Source organism: Epargyreus clarus, unplaced genomic scaffold, assembly GCF_041222505.1.
Source record: "Epargyreus clarus isolate Ecla_fem2 unplaced genomic scaffold, WU_Ecla_fem_2.2 ptg000031l, whole genome shotgun sequence".
Classification (NCBI taxonomy): Eukaryota; Metazoa; Arthropoda; class Insecta; order Lepidoptera; family Hesperiidae; genus Epargyreus; species Epargyreus clarus.
In genome coordinates, this window is record NW_027332236.1 from 625529 (window position 1) to 642359 (window position 16831).

The following is a 16831-nucleotide window of genomic DNA, read 5'->3' on the forward strand; positions in this document are numbered from 1 at the left end:
TTTATTGTATTATTTGTGGAAGTTAAAGGTGATAGAATTCTACGTAATTCAACATCATTGCCACATCTACACTCTTCTTATTATAATGTTAAATGTTGCAATCAATGAAACCCTACAGGAATAGAATAGAAAGCCATCCAAATAGACTGACTAAACACTTAATGAATAACACCTCAACATTCAAAAGGCTGAAAAGAAAGTCCCCTAGAGATTTATAGGGATTGATAAACACAAGGGGCGTACGTCGCTGGACTGACTGCCCCCCAAGTCAAACATATAAATCCATAACCCTATGCTGAATGTTCTCAAGAAACAGATTGCATAAAGAACATAAGTAAAAAAAAAAAAAAAAAATGTTGCAATATTCTGTATTGAATAGTTTTGTATAGAAACTTACATAAAGTGTTCCAACATTATCTTCGAGGGTAATATGTATGTATGAAACTCTTAAAGTTCATAATCTGACCAACAAAGAGACCGCTAATATCATAATAAACCTTATATATTCACTTTTAAACTATAACCAAGATTAGGCTTCTTTGTTTCCGTTACTAATTTCATGAATAAGAATGGTCATTAGTCTGAGAATGTCATTATTATGTGTTTCTTAAGTTAACTGACTAAATAAGTAGAAATATTTGCTGAACAACACTGTAAATGAGTAAGGATCAAATCTCAGTCTCTCAATAGAATTTGGGCATAGAACCCCAGACACCCAGCTCGGTTCTTTCAAATTATTAAATTAATTGCCCCTTGTTGTAACTGTAATGAAAACATCATGAGGAATATTTTCACATGAAAGTTCCTTTGAAATAAAAATAGTTCTCTTGGATGTGTAAGGTCTAGCAATTCACACTTGATTATGGCACTTGGGCATGGTCTAATCCTTCTCACCGCGAAGAGACTTAGCAGTGCTAGACCATAATAAAACATGTAAATATGTAAACTCAAAGGTAGTTAAAGGTAACTCAATGTAACTGACATAGTGATCTATCAACGCACAGCCCAAACCACTGGACGGATAGGGCTGAGACTAGGCATGCAGGTAGATGTTATGGCGTAGGCATCTGCTACGAAAGGATTTTGATCAATTCTACCCCCAAGGGGATAAAGTAGGGAATGAAAATATTTGTAACGCGAGCGAAGCCCCGGGCAAAAGCTTGTTTAATATAAAATGCTTTCTACACTCACAGCCTCACACTAAGATTCCCTGTATCGTGGGTGCTAAGGATACACAAACACATACAAAAACCTAGAGACCTAAAATAATCATTAAGAAAATCTGTCTGGCCGGGGAGGGAACCCGGGACCCTATCAGACCGGTATGGTGACTGCACCACCATGCAGGTCGTCAAAATTTTGATAAACAATATTAGTTATTGGCTGATAAGTATAGTCAAATAGGGTGCAGGATGCAGCGTCTTTGCTATTTTCTTATCTTAGCGTTAAATATTATTCCTGGAAGAGTAAGACTCAAACAAAGTCAAACGTTTTTGATAAAAAAATCTGGAATATAAAGTCTCGTTCAATTCAAAACCCAAGTGGGTTACATATGCACATAAATACTATTGTGCCTGTTTCATTATCATTGTAGTTTTATGTGTCAGGCTCTTGAAGCACTTTACAACAGTTTAAAAATGTGTTGGCATACTTAACCTATTTTTTCATTAGTTAAGTCCTTGATGTGATAAGTAAAGTAAAGTATGAGTTGATAGCTTTTAAAGATAAAGATTTTTCACCAGATTCCTATGGTTAAATTTTGGAGCTTGTATTCTATATATGCGAGATATTAGAAAACGTTTATAGCATGATTTGGAAAAACTAGTCGCCCCATTTCTTGAGCAGTTGAGGATAGTCAGCAAAGACTTAAGAGATTAACAAATTACTGTCTCCACACAAACTAAGGATACTCTCAAAAGTAGTAGAACGCGGAGTTTTCAATCAAGGCCTCGATCAATTAAATTGGTAGCTCGAAAGGACAATTGCAGGACATTACAATGATAAATTTTAATTCTAAAAAGAATACCAGTACTTCTGCACATGGATTTGTATGAGCGACCGAGATTATGAGCTCTCTACCCAACTGAAAACACATACTAACAATACTAATGTTGGCCACTGCTAGCCATAGACTTTATCTAGTATCTAGTTTCTAGTTTACCACTCCTACAGTTGCCTCATATGTACATCAGCCATTTCTCAAAAACTTCAATATTTAAACACATGTTGCAAGGGCACCTTCTCCATAGGATCATACTCATTCTAACCCCTCCAATTTATTATTACTACCCATTGCTCTTCGATATGTAATTAAAATTGAGAAGTTTTAAGATGAATATATATCAAAAAAAGTCAGAAATGCAACCATTGTTAAGCTTCTTGATTAGACATGTCAAATTCATTTTCATTGGAAATGTGTACCTTTTCACGTATAATCCATGGCTTTTCCCTTTTTTTGCTAAATTTTATTAAACATGGGCTTTATTATATATCGTCCATTGCCATGGTAATTCAGAATTGATCTGCCATTATGGCCCTTTTTATAGCATGAGGTTGAATAGTCGAGAGGTCAATGTTATTGCCCCATCATGTATCAACCTATGATAATATATTTAAATATATTACATAAGACTGTTACATAAAGCTGTGACAACCCAGTGGTCAGAAACTCTGTCTCTCAATTGGGGTTTTAAATTCCAGGAATGCTCCCAGGTTTTTAAAAGTAATATATAGTCCATATATAACTGCTAGTTCTCTCTGAATATAGAAATGAATCACGTCACCATAGCATATTGTATGACTATACCTGCTTGCAACAACTTCAGAGCGGACTAGTAGTTTGGCGATAACTATACAAAATCAATTTATCACTGGCTTGAATGGTAAAGGAAAACATTGTTAGGAATCCTGCATGCCGGAGAGCACATTAAATAAATGGTTTTTAAGTTTACTAATCCATACCTGGCCTGCATGACCAAAAAGGAGACCTGAGTCTAGCTTTGACTGTTAAGGGATGACAAAGGTATATAAATATTAGAATATTTAAGTTGATTATTTTTTAATTGTAACAAAGATAGCATTTGTTATGATACCTATATAAATGTGTATATAAAGGAAATGATGCTTAGTTTTTAAATTCAGAGTTATAGTATGATACATTGTAATGACCTTAAAGTTAATTACAACATGTGTACTTACTATGTTTAATTAATGCCACATCAGTATATTAATGTCTATCACATTAATATACTGATGTGACTTAGTGGTTGAAATTTGTGTACTTAATCTGGAGTCCAAGATTCAAATCCTTGGGTACACCTTGGATTTGATTTTTTGATGTTAGTATTAGAAATTAATTTTCACTTGCTGTGAAAGAAAACAACATACATATGAGTTTCCATAAAAGTTCTGAAAGATGTGTATAGTTCACTTATTCAGTGTCCCACATGCCCAGAAGTGGAACAGTAATGGGTTGAGAACAAGAATATTAATAAGAAATAGTAGTTTACAATATAACTAAAACTAACTTACGCATTATCATATATTTTATGTTTCACTAGGGATTTACCTCAATATCAAAAACTTGATAGGAACCTCAACGTTTTTACAAATCAGAGTATTGGGTCTTTATCACACATTGTATGTTAAATGGGTATTCCCAAGATTCTGGTTGAGGAAATTGTCAGAGTATGCTGAATACTGACCACTCCCAAGTACTAATATATAATTATTTTCAGAGTATTAATATATAATTATTACTAATGCAATTTCTTTTGAATACTTCTATACTAATGTTCTCATTTCGTTTGTTATAAAATAAAATTTAGGTATAACACAAAGCCTAAATATGTTTAAGAGCGTTTTTGTGACCATCTTTGTTCTCGGCTGGTGGAAAATTTAGGCTATCCGTCAGATCGTAGAACCCTCTGCGATTCAACCCCAGTGGCACCACCGTCACACCAATTTTTGTCTACATCACCCATGACACCAACAATGATAAACGCTGCAGTGATCTGTTTTGCAAAGTATGGTGAGGTGATCCACTTACCGTCAGGTAGACTGCATGCTTGTTTGCATGCTTTAGTCTTTAAAAGAAAACTTTATTTCAGCTTTAGCGAGTTGCAACTATTTAATTTATGTTTACTGAAGTTTGCATTAATATATTTTATTTATTTCAGCACTGGCAGCCGCCGTTCGCGGTGGACGTGGACCGGCTGCGGTTCACGCCTCGGATACAGCGCCTCAACGAGCTGGAGGTGAGGGGAATTGGTCAAGCATAGCGAGACTGACCAACCTGAACAAATGACGTGCATTTTGATGCAGGCGATATGGCGGTGTCGTAGACGTTTAGTTGACAAATATTTAGGAATAATATACAATATGTTGTAAAGTAAAGGAGATATATTTATGCGAGGCATTCTAACTTAGTTCTTGAGGGTAGTTACGCATCTGTAGCCGACCTTAGAGGACTTCAATCTGGGGTTGATTACAGATGTGAGGATGCGATAATGCCTATTAGATGGACTGCAATGCTCATTTGCTAGATCTATAAAAATTCGGAGTAAAAAAAAGATAAGTTTTTAATGCCGCATATTAAATTGTGAAAGTCCAATTTGCACCTAAAATTGTAAGTACATTAGTTAACAAATTATGAAATATTCTCGCAAAAAAATAATTTATCGATTTCTAAAAAGTTATAACAACTTTTCAAATTAAGTACAGTTTTCTCCATTTATATCAAAAAGCGTCGTCAATAAGCTTTTTTCAGCTTAATCAAAGCGCGGCGCGTGTCGCACCGTGTACGAAAATAAAAAAGTTAAACAATAGCGGATCCCATGACAATGAGGCAAAAAGTTTCTGCTATATTTTTATAGCGCGAAGTAATAGCCGTAGACTCGTGATAGCGTTAAAACTTTTTTTTAAGACCATCGTGACTATAGTCTATATAAATAAACAGATATGACGTGTCTGTCTAGTTCTTCCTTTTGTTTTTTTTAATCCTACACGGGGTGAAAGGAAAAAAATGCATTTTTTAATTCTTTTTTTGTCTGCTTCAGGCAGTTAATCCCCTACTGACATGTAAATATCATCTGTAATTTTTTTTTGGCATACTTAGTGCAGATAATTATGATATTTATGATTATAAGTTTTAAAAGTACTACTAATTTATGGAGTAATAATGATTTAATTTTATTTTATTCCATTAGAGATTGTCTCAGGTTCGATTCCCAGGACAGGTGTTTCGCACAACAAATGTTCATTCAGCCGCGTTTTCCTTTTGCACTTAGTTTACAGTAAGAAAAACAGTTATGACCGTTATTGACGTGGACAACAGATTGGTATTACCCACAATGTTTTCAATGGAAACATGGAACATTTGGCAGAATTCATTTGAAATAAATATATATAGAAATACAAACTGAAACCCAACTCACCCAACTGTAACAAACGTGGTAAAATTCTTAATAGTTGATTTGGTCGTACCGCCCCGCAACGCAGCACTTATTTCTGCCTATTTTTTCTAATATAATGGAACACTAATGGAGACATAATTTTCTGAGGCGTTCCAGCTTACACCTCAGAGGTAGCGGCGCATCTGTGGTCGATCAAGGTAGAAATATCTAAACGTATCTGGGGTTGATTACAGATGTCCCACCATCAGGTGGACTGCATGCATCGCCTGCTACTCGCATATTATAAAAAACAATATATTTTTATGACGAGCAAACCTGATTAGATTTGGACAAATCATATAGCATATTTTAAATTGTTTTTTTCTTTAGGCAATAACTCGAGTGAAGCTCAACTTCCTGGATCAAATAATCAAGTTCTGGGAGCTCCAAGGCTCAGTGCTGAAGATACCGACCGTGGAAAGGAAACCTCTCGATCTGTACGCTCTACACAAGATTGTCAAGGAAGCTGGTAAGAAATAATACAATAAAGACGTATAACTAATGGTGACTAGCAAGAAATGTTTGATACACAACAAATTGTTTAAAGCTGTGAAAATACAAACACGAAATTTTGCATAGGAATTCTTTATTTACATACCTGAGCTCTTGGAAAAAAAAGTTCACTCCTTAAGGCTGTAAAGTGACTAACAAGTCATGGACCTTTTCAAAAAAACGTGCAAATAAGCTCTCCTTTACAGCCGACGATTCATTGGCGACTCCTCTGATGTTGCAATGCAGATGTCCATATGGTTACTTTTCATGTAGCCCTTCTGATTTTGTACATAACTGGCGGTGACTATTCAGATAGCCTGCCGCCTTATTGTTAGGTATAATTTTATTTATTTATTTAAATCAATTTTATATTTAATTTGGGTAGTAACGATGCCCCAGTTTCGTTTTAAATTTGAATATACGAGATCAGTACAAAGGTCATTAGCATGATTCAGAATTAATTTTGGCGCTATGTCTTATGTACTTGCTCACATTATAATAATAAACAATTCGATGAAATGGATTGTTTATTTTGTAGAAAGACATTCAACTTTATAGTTTTACGCCCGTCATTTATATTCAATCTATCTAATGTTTTGGAACTGAAGGATACGGATACATATGACAATTTGTAAAATTTTAGATTTTTGGTGTGCAAAATTTGCTTAGGTTAGGTTAGGGACATACTAGACATTGTCAAAATTTCGATATTTGGTTTAAAATGTAAAGATTAATTTTAAAACGGGCGATATTTTTTTGGATTTTGTATAATGAACGGGCATTAATAATCAATCTATCCATTGATCTCTCTACCGAAGATCTATCTTCGTCAATTTTTAAAGTTAGGTAAACATTGCATATAGGGTGTTTTATAATATCGCTACATTATTAATAATTTATTTTTTATTTTCAAAAAATATATTAACCATGGAACAATTATTTTTCATTATAAAAATATTGTTATTTATAGGTGGTTTCGAAGTATGTTCAGCGGAGCGGAAATGGTCGAAGATAGCCCGTCGGATGGGTCACCCCCAGGGCAAGGGTATCGGCTCCATCCTGAAGAACCACTACGAGAGGATCCTGTATCCTTACGACGTGTTCAAGAACAATGGTGCCGTTGGAGACAATAAGGAGACGGTGAGTGGATCTTTTTATAATACAGGAGTAGCAGACGAGAATGCAGTCCACCTGATGATAAGTGTCTCCTGCCGCCCATGGACATGTGTAATCAACCCCAGATAGGATTAGATATTCCTATCTGAGTGCAGCCACAGATGCGCCGCTAGCCCTGAGGACAAAGCTGACGCATCGGAAAAGTACGTCTTCCTTACCACACTCTTCAAACCAGATCACAGCAGCGTTTAACACTGCTGTTGTTAGGCAGAATTATGTGTGGTGGTGCCGCCGGAGTCGAACCACAAAGGGTTCTTCCACCTTCAAAGCTATATTTCTGGAAGTTAAGGAAAAAAGTAAGGAAAGTTATTAATAAGCGAAATGCAAGTAGAACACACACGAAGGGTTCACCACAGCTTAGGATTCGATCCCAAGGCATGTATTTTGATTTTACGAAGTTATTTACGTAAAAGTGAAATGTTTTTTTAAGAAAACTCAAGCTTCGCCAAGTTCTTAACAATGTCAGATATTAGGCCAGGACTGTGGACTATGTTGTGAGTAAAATTAAAAAAGTGACGTGAAAAACACAAAATTCCTCTATATTTCGGCCAATATTTATACGAACAAAGCTCAAAAGAACAAAACATTCAACTCTTCTATGACATAAAACAAAAACTCTTGCATAAACAAAAAGTGGGAATTCTATTGAACAACACCCCATGCTATATGCTATGTTATATGGTTTTTAGGGCTGTTACATACGACGGCACAAGTAAAGTGTCACTTGTTGTCAACCCATTACTGTCCCACTGGGCTTGGGTCTCCCTTGTATGTGAGCGTTATTGTTCCATAGTCTACCGTGCTGGCCAAGTTTTTTTTTACTCGACTCCGACGGTGGTGCCACCGGAGTCACAAAGGGTTCTACCACCTTCACATGTGCCTTCACATGGCCAAGTGCGAATTGGCAGATTTTACACCGACACCTCACACCTTTGAGATTCTTTTTAAGAACTCTTGGTTATGTGTGTTTCTATACGATGTTTTTCTTCGCTGTTACAGCAAGTTACATTTAATTTTTAAGAACTAAAATTATTGTTAAACATCTAAAACCACGCTTTTATAGAATGGTAAAAATCAAAGGCTTCAGACAGGCCTGAGATTCGAACCTCGGACCCAAGACAGTGTTTCAACCACTATTATTGATGCCACGTAAGCGGTATCGTGTGTTATCACCCTTAGCGGTAGACCAATACGTGTTACCAGGTCAGGTTGTGACCCGTTAGCGTCAGGTCTTAGAACGACTAATTTAATCAGCGCCCTAAATTACATGTACCTAGTGTACCTATGCATCAATGCTGACAAGGTCTAAATTAATTTGAATTTGTTACTCACTTAGAGTACTGGTATAGGTTCAGTTTAAATATAGGCTAGGGGCAGGTCTACCTTTTTGTGTTCACGAGGGGGAAACCTTCAAAAGGTACCCGACGACGTGGTAGCGATGCCGGGTTATGTGGGATTTTTATCGCGCTAAAATCCCCCGGTAGCCGTCCTCAAGCCTTGGTGGAGAACTCCGGGATCTCTGACGGAACACAACCGGAGTCCTCCAAGCGCGATAACCCGATGGGGCTCTGTTCTGGGGGAAGCAAAGAAAATTACGGTCGTTTCATATAATGTAGTGATTACAGCGTATGTGACCATACAAACCGCCGTCCTTCCCGGGGTCGCTGGCTGGGCGGTTCGAGCTCCCACTCTTGTTGTCCGCAACCCCTAAAGGCCCTGTTGAGTCGCCTTTTATGACAGGCAGGGATACCGTAACCAGATTCTGGTAGGAGCGGGCCTACCTAGCTTTACTACAGTTCTATTTCGTACTTTTCGTGGCTTGACTCTAGTGTTAAGCGCTGCTTTGTTTAGTCTGATGGTTTTCGCAAAAGGTATTCCAATCGAGGCATTCCAACTTAATTCTCTGTGGCTTTCATTTTATTTAACCAGCTCTTTCGTAATTAAATGAAATCATATCTTTACTTAATTTGTTCGTCTTTCCGTAATTATACCGTGATAATATATACCTACCGTATCAAAATCCATGCATAAGTTTCTTTTACACTCAATTATTAATTAATTTAAATTTAGTTTATAAGTTAATAAATATAGTTTAAAAAAACTAGAAAGACACGCTATAACAGTTATTGAAACTAAAAAGCAATATTGGTGCGATCTAGTAACTTTGTGATGAACTTTCTCTAAGGCGCTCGAACAATCTCGCCTCGGAATTCGTTAACCCTGAGGATGTTGATAAGGACAATGGTAGAAAATTATTAAAATCGTGTATTGTCTTCGGTTTTTGATAATTCTTCAAAATTTTGAATTAAACTGAACGTTCAAAGTGGATAGAAATCGGGTTCAAAGATTCCGTTACATAGTTACATACATACAACCCAAGCTAATAAAAGCGTGTTAAAAAGGATAAAACTATCAAAATACTAAGACTCCGATTTAAAATAGAAGTAGCAAACGAGCATGCAGTTTATCTGATGGTAAGTGGTCACTGCCGCCTATAGACATTTGTAATCAACCCCAGATAGGATTAGATATACCTCCGGCCACAGGTGCGCCGCTACCCCTGACGACTAAGCTGGAATTTCTATACCCTTCAAACTAGAACACAGCAGCGCTTAACACTACTGTTAATAGGCATAAATACGTGTGGCGGTGGTGCCGCCGAAGTCGAAACACAAAGGGTCCCACCACCTTCAAAAGAGTTATAAATCCAAATTGAAAGAGTCGCATAAGCACATCATACATTTGCAATCAAAAATTCTCCAAGAAAAGGCTGGTTTGAAATTGAATGAATTATTGATTTCACCCCACGCCCGGGTCAGCACGGTGTAAATATAGAATTCAGTGTAAAAACGGCCGGATATTGGATTTCGCGTTCGTAGGTTCATTTCGTTGCAGTTGAAACGGACGAAATGTTTTTCGTTTGTTTTTGTTTTGGCTATCGTTGAGCAGCGGGCAGTTTTGAGAATTCGACCGTGGCGCGGCTATTTTGTTTTTGAATCAACTTTTTTTTTATTCAATTGAATTTTTCGCGCTTGCCTTTAATGTTTTTTTCGAGGATTGGCTAGTGCTAGCTTGAAGACTTTTTATTAGATCACTTGCTGTGAAATGAAATGTTATACAGATTTTAGTGTGAAGAGGTAGGTTTTATCTTTCTGAAGAACTCATAGATAAATGTCAATAATATTAAATCAAATAATTGTTTGTGGCAACCATTACTGTAGCCAATATCATCTATACTGGCAATACAAAACTTTTAAGTCATGTGACTCAAATAACTCAAAGTTTCAATTACTTAGATATTCGGTAATAATTGTCGATTTTAGATATCGATGTGATATTTCGTACTTATAATTTCTCCCAAACGTGCCAAAAGAAATGTAACTTCTAAAATATAATATTGTAAAAACAGACTAACAGACTTTTATTTAAACTAAATAGATAATGGTTGTGGTACATACAAATGTACATTATTATAGTCGTCACAATTTAATAGGCCCATTATCATATCATTAATGTCTTAAACTAACTTTTTAGTAGGCAGTTTACGACCACGTGATGGCTAGAGCTTGCGGCTTCAAAGCATTAGAAAGAAACCATAATCGATTAACTTTCTCATAATCGAAACTTAGAATTACCAATAACTAATTATTTATCCCTTTTTCATCATAACAACAATAAAATAATCAAGACTTTGTTTCTTAGTGAATGATAAAACGAAAAAACAATACAGTTTACGAGCGATACTTTATTTATTCTTCTAAACATTATTAAATTTTTAAATTACACTAGACTTTATTTTCTTGACATCTTTTTATTAAACAATTAGATGATTTAGAAAAATATTTAATAAATATTCTGTTTACAAAATATTAAGTAAGTAATCTATACAATACGATATAAGGCTGTAATCGATTTGTCGGAAAAATCGGTTTCTCTGGTTATCCATTTGTATGGCACATGCTTAGAGCCTAGCGATGGCATGTGTCAAAATGGGCCTATTAAATTGTGACGACTATAGAAGTGACACATAATAATCAATCCAATATCATCATCAATATCAATTTTACCATAAACTTCCAGAAAATCGAAGTGAAAGGCGAGCAGACACCAGAGAAGAACAACGGCGCCCGGAGTCGGTCCTCAAGCAAGCCTCCCGCGGCGACTCCGCCCCCCGCGCGCAGGTATAAGAGCTCGGAGCCCGAAGCCGCCGAGGGGAGCCAGTCGGAGGGCGCGATGTCTGGCTTCGATGAGAAGAAGACACCGATTAAGGAGGAACCCGGAGAGACTAGGCGGAGTAAGTTGAGTTATATCTCTGTTTTAGATGTGATGATAGTTTTAATTGGTACCTGGAAGGCAACCTTCACGAAACGATCATCTGTCATCGTCTCTGTTGTTGAAAGAGTGTAAGGTGGGACACTGACAAGTTAAAGTCTGTTAAAGTTTGATGTTGGGTATTAAAAGGGGGATCGCATTCATCTGGAATTCTGCAGAAACCAAGCATAGTATGCAAAATTGAATTTTGACCGTGCCATCAGTCTTTTGTTTTTTTTTTACTGCCACTTGTTACATTTTTTTTTATAACATAAAAGTAGCAACCGAGCATGCAGTCCACCTGATGCTAAGAGGCTACTACCGCTCATAGAAGTCTGTAATTACATCAGATAAAATTAGACCTATCTAAGGTTACGAATGCGTTGCTACTCCTGAGGGCTATAGTAGAACGTCTCGGATAAGTATGCCTTTCTTACAACATCCTTCAAACCAAGAAGCGCTTGACAATACGATTATTAGGCAGAAATAGATATACCGGTGGTACCGACGAAATCGACTCACAGACCTCTGTAGATCTCTGTTTAATAATATGTACTATAGGATAACTGAAGGTGGTAGAAACGTATGTTTTAGGACAACTGGACTAAACGTGGTGGTATAGTACATATTATTAAAATGGTATCTGTATCAGGTCCCCGCGAGAACAAGTGGATGTCGACGGCGGGCAGCTGCGGCGCTCGCGCTCGCGTGCTACGCTCCACGCGGCTGAGGGAGCACCGCATGAGCAACATGACGGTGTCGGTGACGCCCGCGCCGCACGCGCCTACACTCGCGCCGCACCCCGACGACCCGGTGAGTGAACAGCTTTATTGTATGTTTAGTGGTGTAGGTGTGGTGCACTAGTGTGATGCCACCTTTATGACGTGCTTGGTTAGAGGATGCAGGTGGAGAAGGTGTGCCCCAGTATGGCGCCACCTTTATTACATGGTTAGTGAGAGGATGTAAGTGTGGTGTACCGGTATGATGCCACCTTTATGATATGCTTAGTGAGGGGATATAGGTGTGCCCTGGTGTGACCCTGTGAGATAGATAGAGAAGTTGTATATATGCTATTTGAGGGATATGTAGTTGTAACCACCTTTATTTTATGCTTAGTGAGGGAGAGATAAAAGTTGTACGCTCTTTGAGGTATATAGATGTGACCCGGTGTGAAACCACCATTGAATGAAAATTAATTTATTTTTTACCAGAATTTGCTACCATTAATCTTATTACACATTCTGTAAGTAAGTCCTTATCCGCCTTAAACACGATATGCCTTCAACAACACCATGTATATATCTTATGCACTCTGTAAGGGAGTAACTATCCTTATTTATTAGCTACCCTGTAAGAGAGAGTTACCACAATCCAAAACAGGTAAAAACACGGTGTTTGTAAATATTAGGAGCAAAATCATACATGTAAATAATACCTTCTGTGTGCTCAACACTGTCACAAATCACAATAATAACAGGAATTTCCTGTTAGGTATATCTACTGAATCACAACTATTACTGTGAAAAGATAATCTATTTACGATAACTGCCCTATTCATCAGATTATTTTAGTTTTAATACCAAACATATAAGCTTAATTTCTAATGCTCGTTGCTAATAACTTATCTATCCATTTGATGTCCGTCATAGATCAAAATTTGACAATTTATAGTGTGCATAAATTGTCAAATTTAAAATTTCTTTAGGCACAACATCGGATAGATTAAGTATTAACAACGGACATAAGTCATACGCATACATAGACTGTATATAAACACTTAGGTTCACAACAGATTGAAGTTAAAAACGGACGGTAATTCAACAAAAACGCCTTGTGTGAAACTGACCTATGTAAGCCGTCTTCACAATGATAAGTGGTCATTATGTTGTTAGAATTCGGCGCTATTTCATTAACATTTGAAGGGTTCATTGCGATAATGATGAATGTCCAAAATTATTTCAGTTCTTAAGTAGGTATATCTTTCGGATATAAATATATATAGTTGGTAATCTTATTTACCTACTTAGCAATGTCTTTTACTGTCCTAAGATGAACGAGTTTTTAATAATCACACATGATACACAGCTAAAATCAGAGGAGAGGGCAGATGAGACCCCAGAGCCTGTAAAAAGAGAAAAAATACAGATTTCAACGTGTCAGCATTTATTACTTTTTTTGCACTTTTTACATTTTATCTATCTGTGTTTGTGTAAAATAAATAAATAAATATCTTAAATTAAAACCAAAGGGCATTTATAATTATTGCAGTGGACCCTTCATTTTGTTAACGTGTTATCATTCTCCCTTCATCGCATCCCCAGCGCAAGCAGCAAAGGACTCCGGTAAGTGACCTCCGACGGCCTAATTCAGTGTTGTCTAACCTCGTCAAATCTTCTTCAAAATTCTCCCAATGTCCATGTTTTTCATATTGAGAACTTATTTCTCATTACTCAGTTTCGATTCTCAGTTACAAAGGCTGAGTGAATGAGGTTTAACTCATTTAGTTCACTCACAAGTTCACAAGCAATTTAGGCAAATTGGTTAGGAATTTAATAATAGGTAGGTAATTTTTTTCAATGAATAAACGTACCAATTGGCAATTTTTAATGATAATTGGCATTAAAATCATTTATGTTTATAGATGAAATTATATAAAATATAAAAATAGGCTTCGTTTCATACAGTTTGCAAGACTATGATAATTTAATTTCTTTTAGATAAAAATAGGGCTAGCACGAAAGATATAACTATCGAAAGATCACAAAATTAATACACAAATAAAATTAGTACAGTTTCGTGTACATATTTTTGATTGGAAAAGTAAAAAATAAATGTAGTTAATGGTAGCGAGGAGTTTTTATACGACATGACGTCATGAATTGAATTGATGAATGGTGCGTGCGTTCTACGTATGTGTAGTCTGATTCATAATTAGGTGTCCAAAATGTAAACAAACAAATGTCATGCGATGCGACTTGTGTGGATACGCTGGCTCCATCCCATATTTCAGTGACCTCGACGCATGCAGGAGGTGCGGCAGAGGCGGCTGAATCTGTGAAGCGGCGCAAATATGCAGCCTTGGGGGATGGCTACATATTTGTGCCGTTTGCGGTAGAGACTCTGGGTCCGTGGGGGCCAAAAGCACGACGGTTCTTAAAAGAAATGTCGTCGCGTCTGGTTGACGTTTCTGGAGACCCAAGAGCTGGTGCGTACTTTGGCCAAAGAATAAGTTTGGCCATACAACGCGGCAACGCAGCCAGCATTCTTGGGACTCTACCGGGAGGCAGTGATTTGGACTCATTGTTTTATATTTAATTATTTAAGTTTTAATATTTCTTTTTTTGTTTAAATTATATTTTTTGTGTATATTGTATATAGATTTTAAGTTTGTAAATAGATAGATATATTGTGTAGTAAATATACATTGTTCAACTTTGGAAAAAAAAAAACAAATGTCACTGTTAAAATTAACAAGAAACAAAAACTTAAACAAACTCAACAAGAAACGAAAACTTTACAATTATTCACAATTTAACAAACGCGCTATGAAAACGATAATACATTCGAGTTCGATTAAAATCACGAAAATGAATAACATAAGCTACGAAACTTAAAAATGACGGCACAATAAATGTTTTGGGTTCCGATTGTGTTACCATAATCACATTTTAATTTTCTACCATAAACCTTGTTTTTATTATTATTGCTGTATGGAACGAAATTGAGGTAATATAAATATTAGAAAATGTGAATTGATCTTAATTTATTTAGATTATTATTTTATTATTGTATTAATTTAATATTGTCAAAAATAAGAAACTACCATTTGTACGAAACGTATTTATTTATTATTTAACGTATTTATTTATTATTTAACGTATTTATTTATTATTTATTAAACGTATATATTATTGTTGAAACGTATTTTCTTGATAGGTCAACACCTAATTATGAAACAGACTATAGTAGTAGTGAAGGAGGGATACGTACATGTGTGAATCATCGATTATTATCGCCGAGATGGGTGTTGATCGGTCTTCGACATAGACCGATTATATGCGAGCCACTGTACCAGTCTTCGAGTTGGACACCAAAGCAGTCTTCGTGCAAGCTGTCGAAGAAGCCTTCAAGCTAGCCATCGACATTCGTTTCGTCTAAAGTCATTCATGAACTACGACGAAGAATAATCACCTCGCCGCGACCATTACTTTACGCAATAAAACGTAACGATAACGATCGACGTTCGTGCTGGCCCTAAATGTGTAGCCACACCCAATTAGTAAACATACCTAATTGTGTAATGGACAGATTAACGTAATGACAAATTTATTTTATGGGAACTACCATACATTCTTTGGTAACACAGTTAACAACAGTGTACCATTTTTAAGCTAATAAATTAATATTTACTACATATTTTGTTTATGATATTAAAAATCTATCTGAACATGTTTTTTTCTTAAATGTTACAAGATTTTTTTCACACAAAAAAATGGGGCGAACATGTATTTACAAAATAGACACGATATATGGCGAACGTGTGTCTACAAATATGTATTTTGTATGCTCAAGTATTTTGGCTACACTCTATGGGTTGTTCTATTGTCTATGTACGAAATGACCATAAAATGTTTCAGTCGAAGCGACCAAAAAGAACATGCGTCGTTAAAAGGGTACATATAATTTTATTAATATTTTCTGTCCTTAGGTCACCTTTTATTTTTTTTCTTTCCTTCAACCTGTCCTAATTAGGTACGGAATGCACTGATTGTACTTAAAAAAGCTGTAATATTTGTAAATGTAGTGCGAATTGCGCGTGTACGCGTGTATGTTTTGGCTGACTTATGAGGCGATCTCGGTCCTCAGGAGTGGCAAGGCATCTGTGATCAGCTTCAAGAAGAATCTCTGTTATATATGGAGTTGGTTACACATGTTCATGGGCTGCAGCGACCACTTACCATCAGGTGGACTGTACTCTCGTTTGCTATTTCATTCTTATGGATAATAAACTATGAAGTGCTCTGATTTACGCCCGTAAATAATCAATCCATTTAATATTTTGCCTACCTAAAGTCTGGATATTTTGATAATTACTTCATTATAGGAATTGTCAAATTTCGATTTTTGGTTGGTATAATTTGGATAGATTGAGTTTTAATAATGGGCGTTAGTCTTCAGATATAGCAACATCTGTAGCCAAGCTTATGTGGGACTTAGATGCTATCTGGAGTTGATTAAAGATGTCCATAATCGGCAGTTACCACATACCATCAAGTGAACAGCTCATTAGCTACTTGTACAATACAAAATGCACGATTGGTATTCAAATATATGTACACATGTCCGTCTTCTCGATGTGTTTCGTTATTTATGTTTAGTTTTCTTCACTGTGTATATTT

General features: G+C 36.2%; 1 protein-coding gene across 1 annotated transcript in view; it reads left to right on the forward strand.

Moving 5' to 3' along the window:
- Kdm5 (Lysine demethylase 5) overlaps nucleotides 1-16831 on the forward strand; it is a 46720-nt gene that overhangs the window by 1606 nt on the left and 28283 nt on the right. Inside the window, exons 2-6 of the mRNA XM_073089986.1 lie at nucleotides 4179-4256; nucleotides 5784-5922; nucleotides 6916-7085; nucleotides 11202-11415; nucleotides 12085-12245. Coding sequence (XP_072946087.1) covers nucleotides 4179-4256; nucleotides 5784-5922; nucleotides 6916-7085; nucleotides 11202-11415; nucleotides 12085-12245 — 762 coding nt within the window. The remainder of the gene's footprint in view (nucleotides 1-4178; nucleotides 4257-5783; nucleotides 5923-6915; nucleotides 7086-11201; nucleotides 11416-12084; nucleotides 12246-16831) is intronic.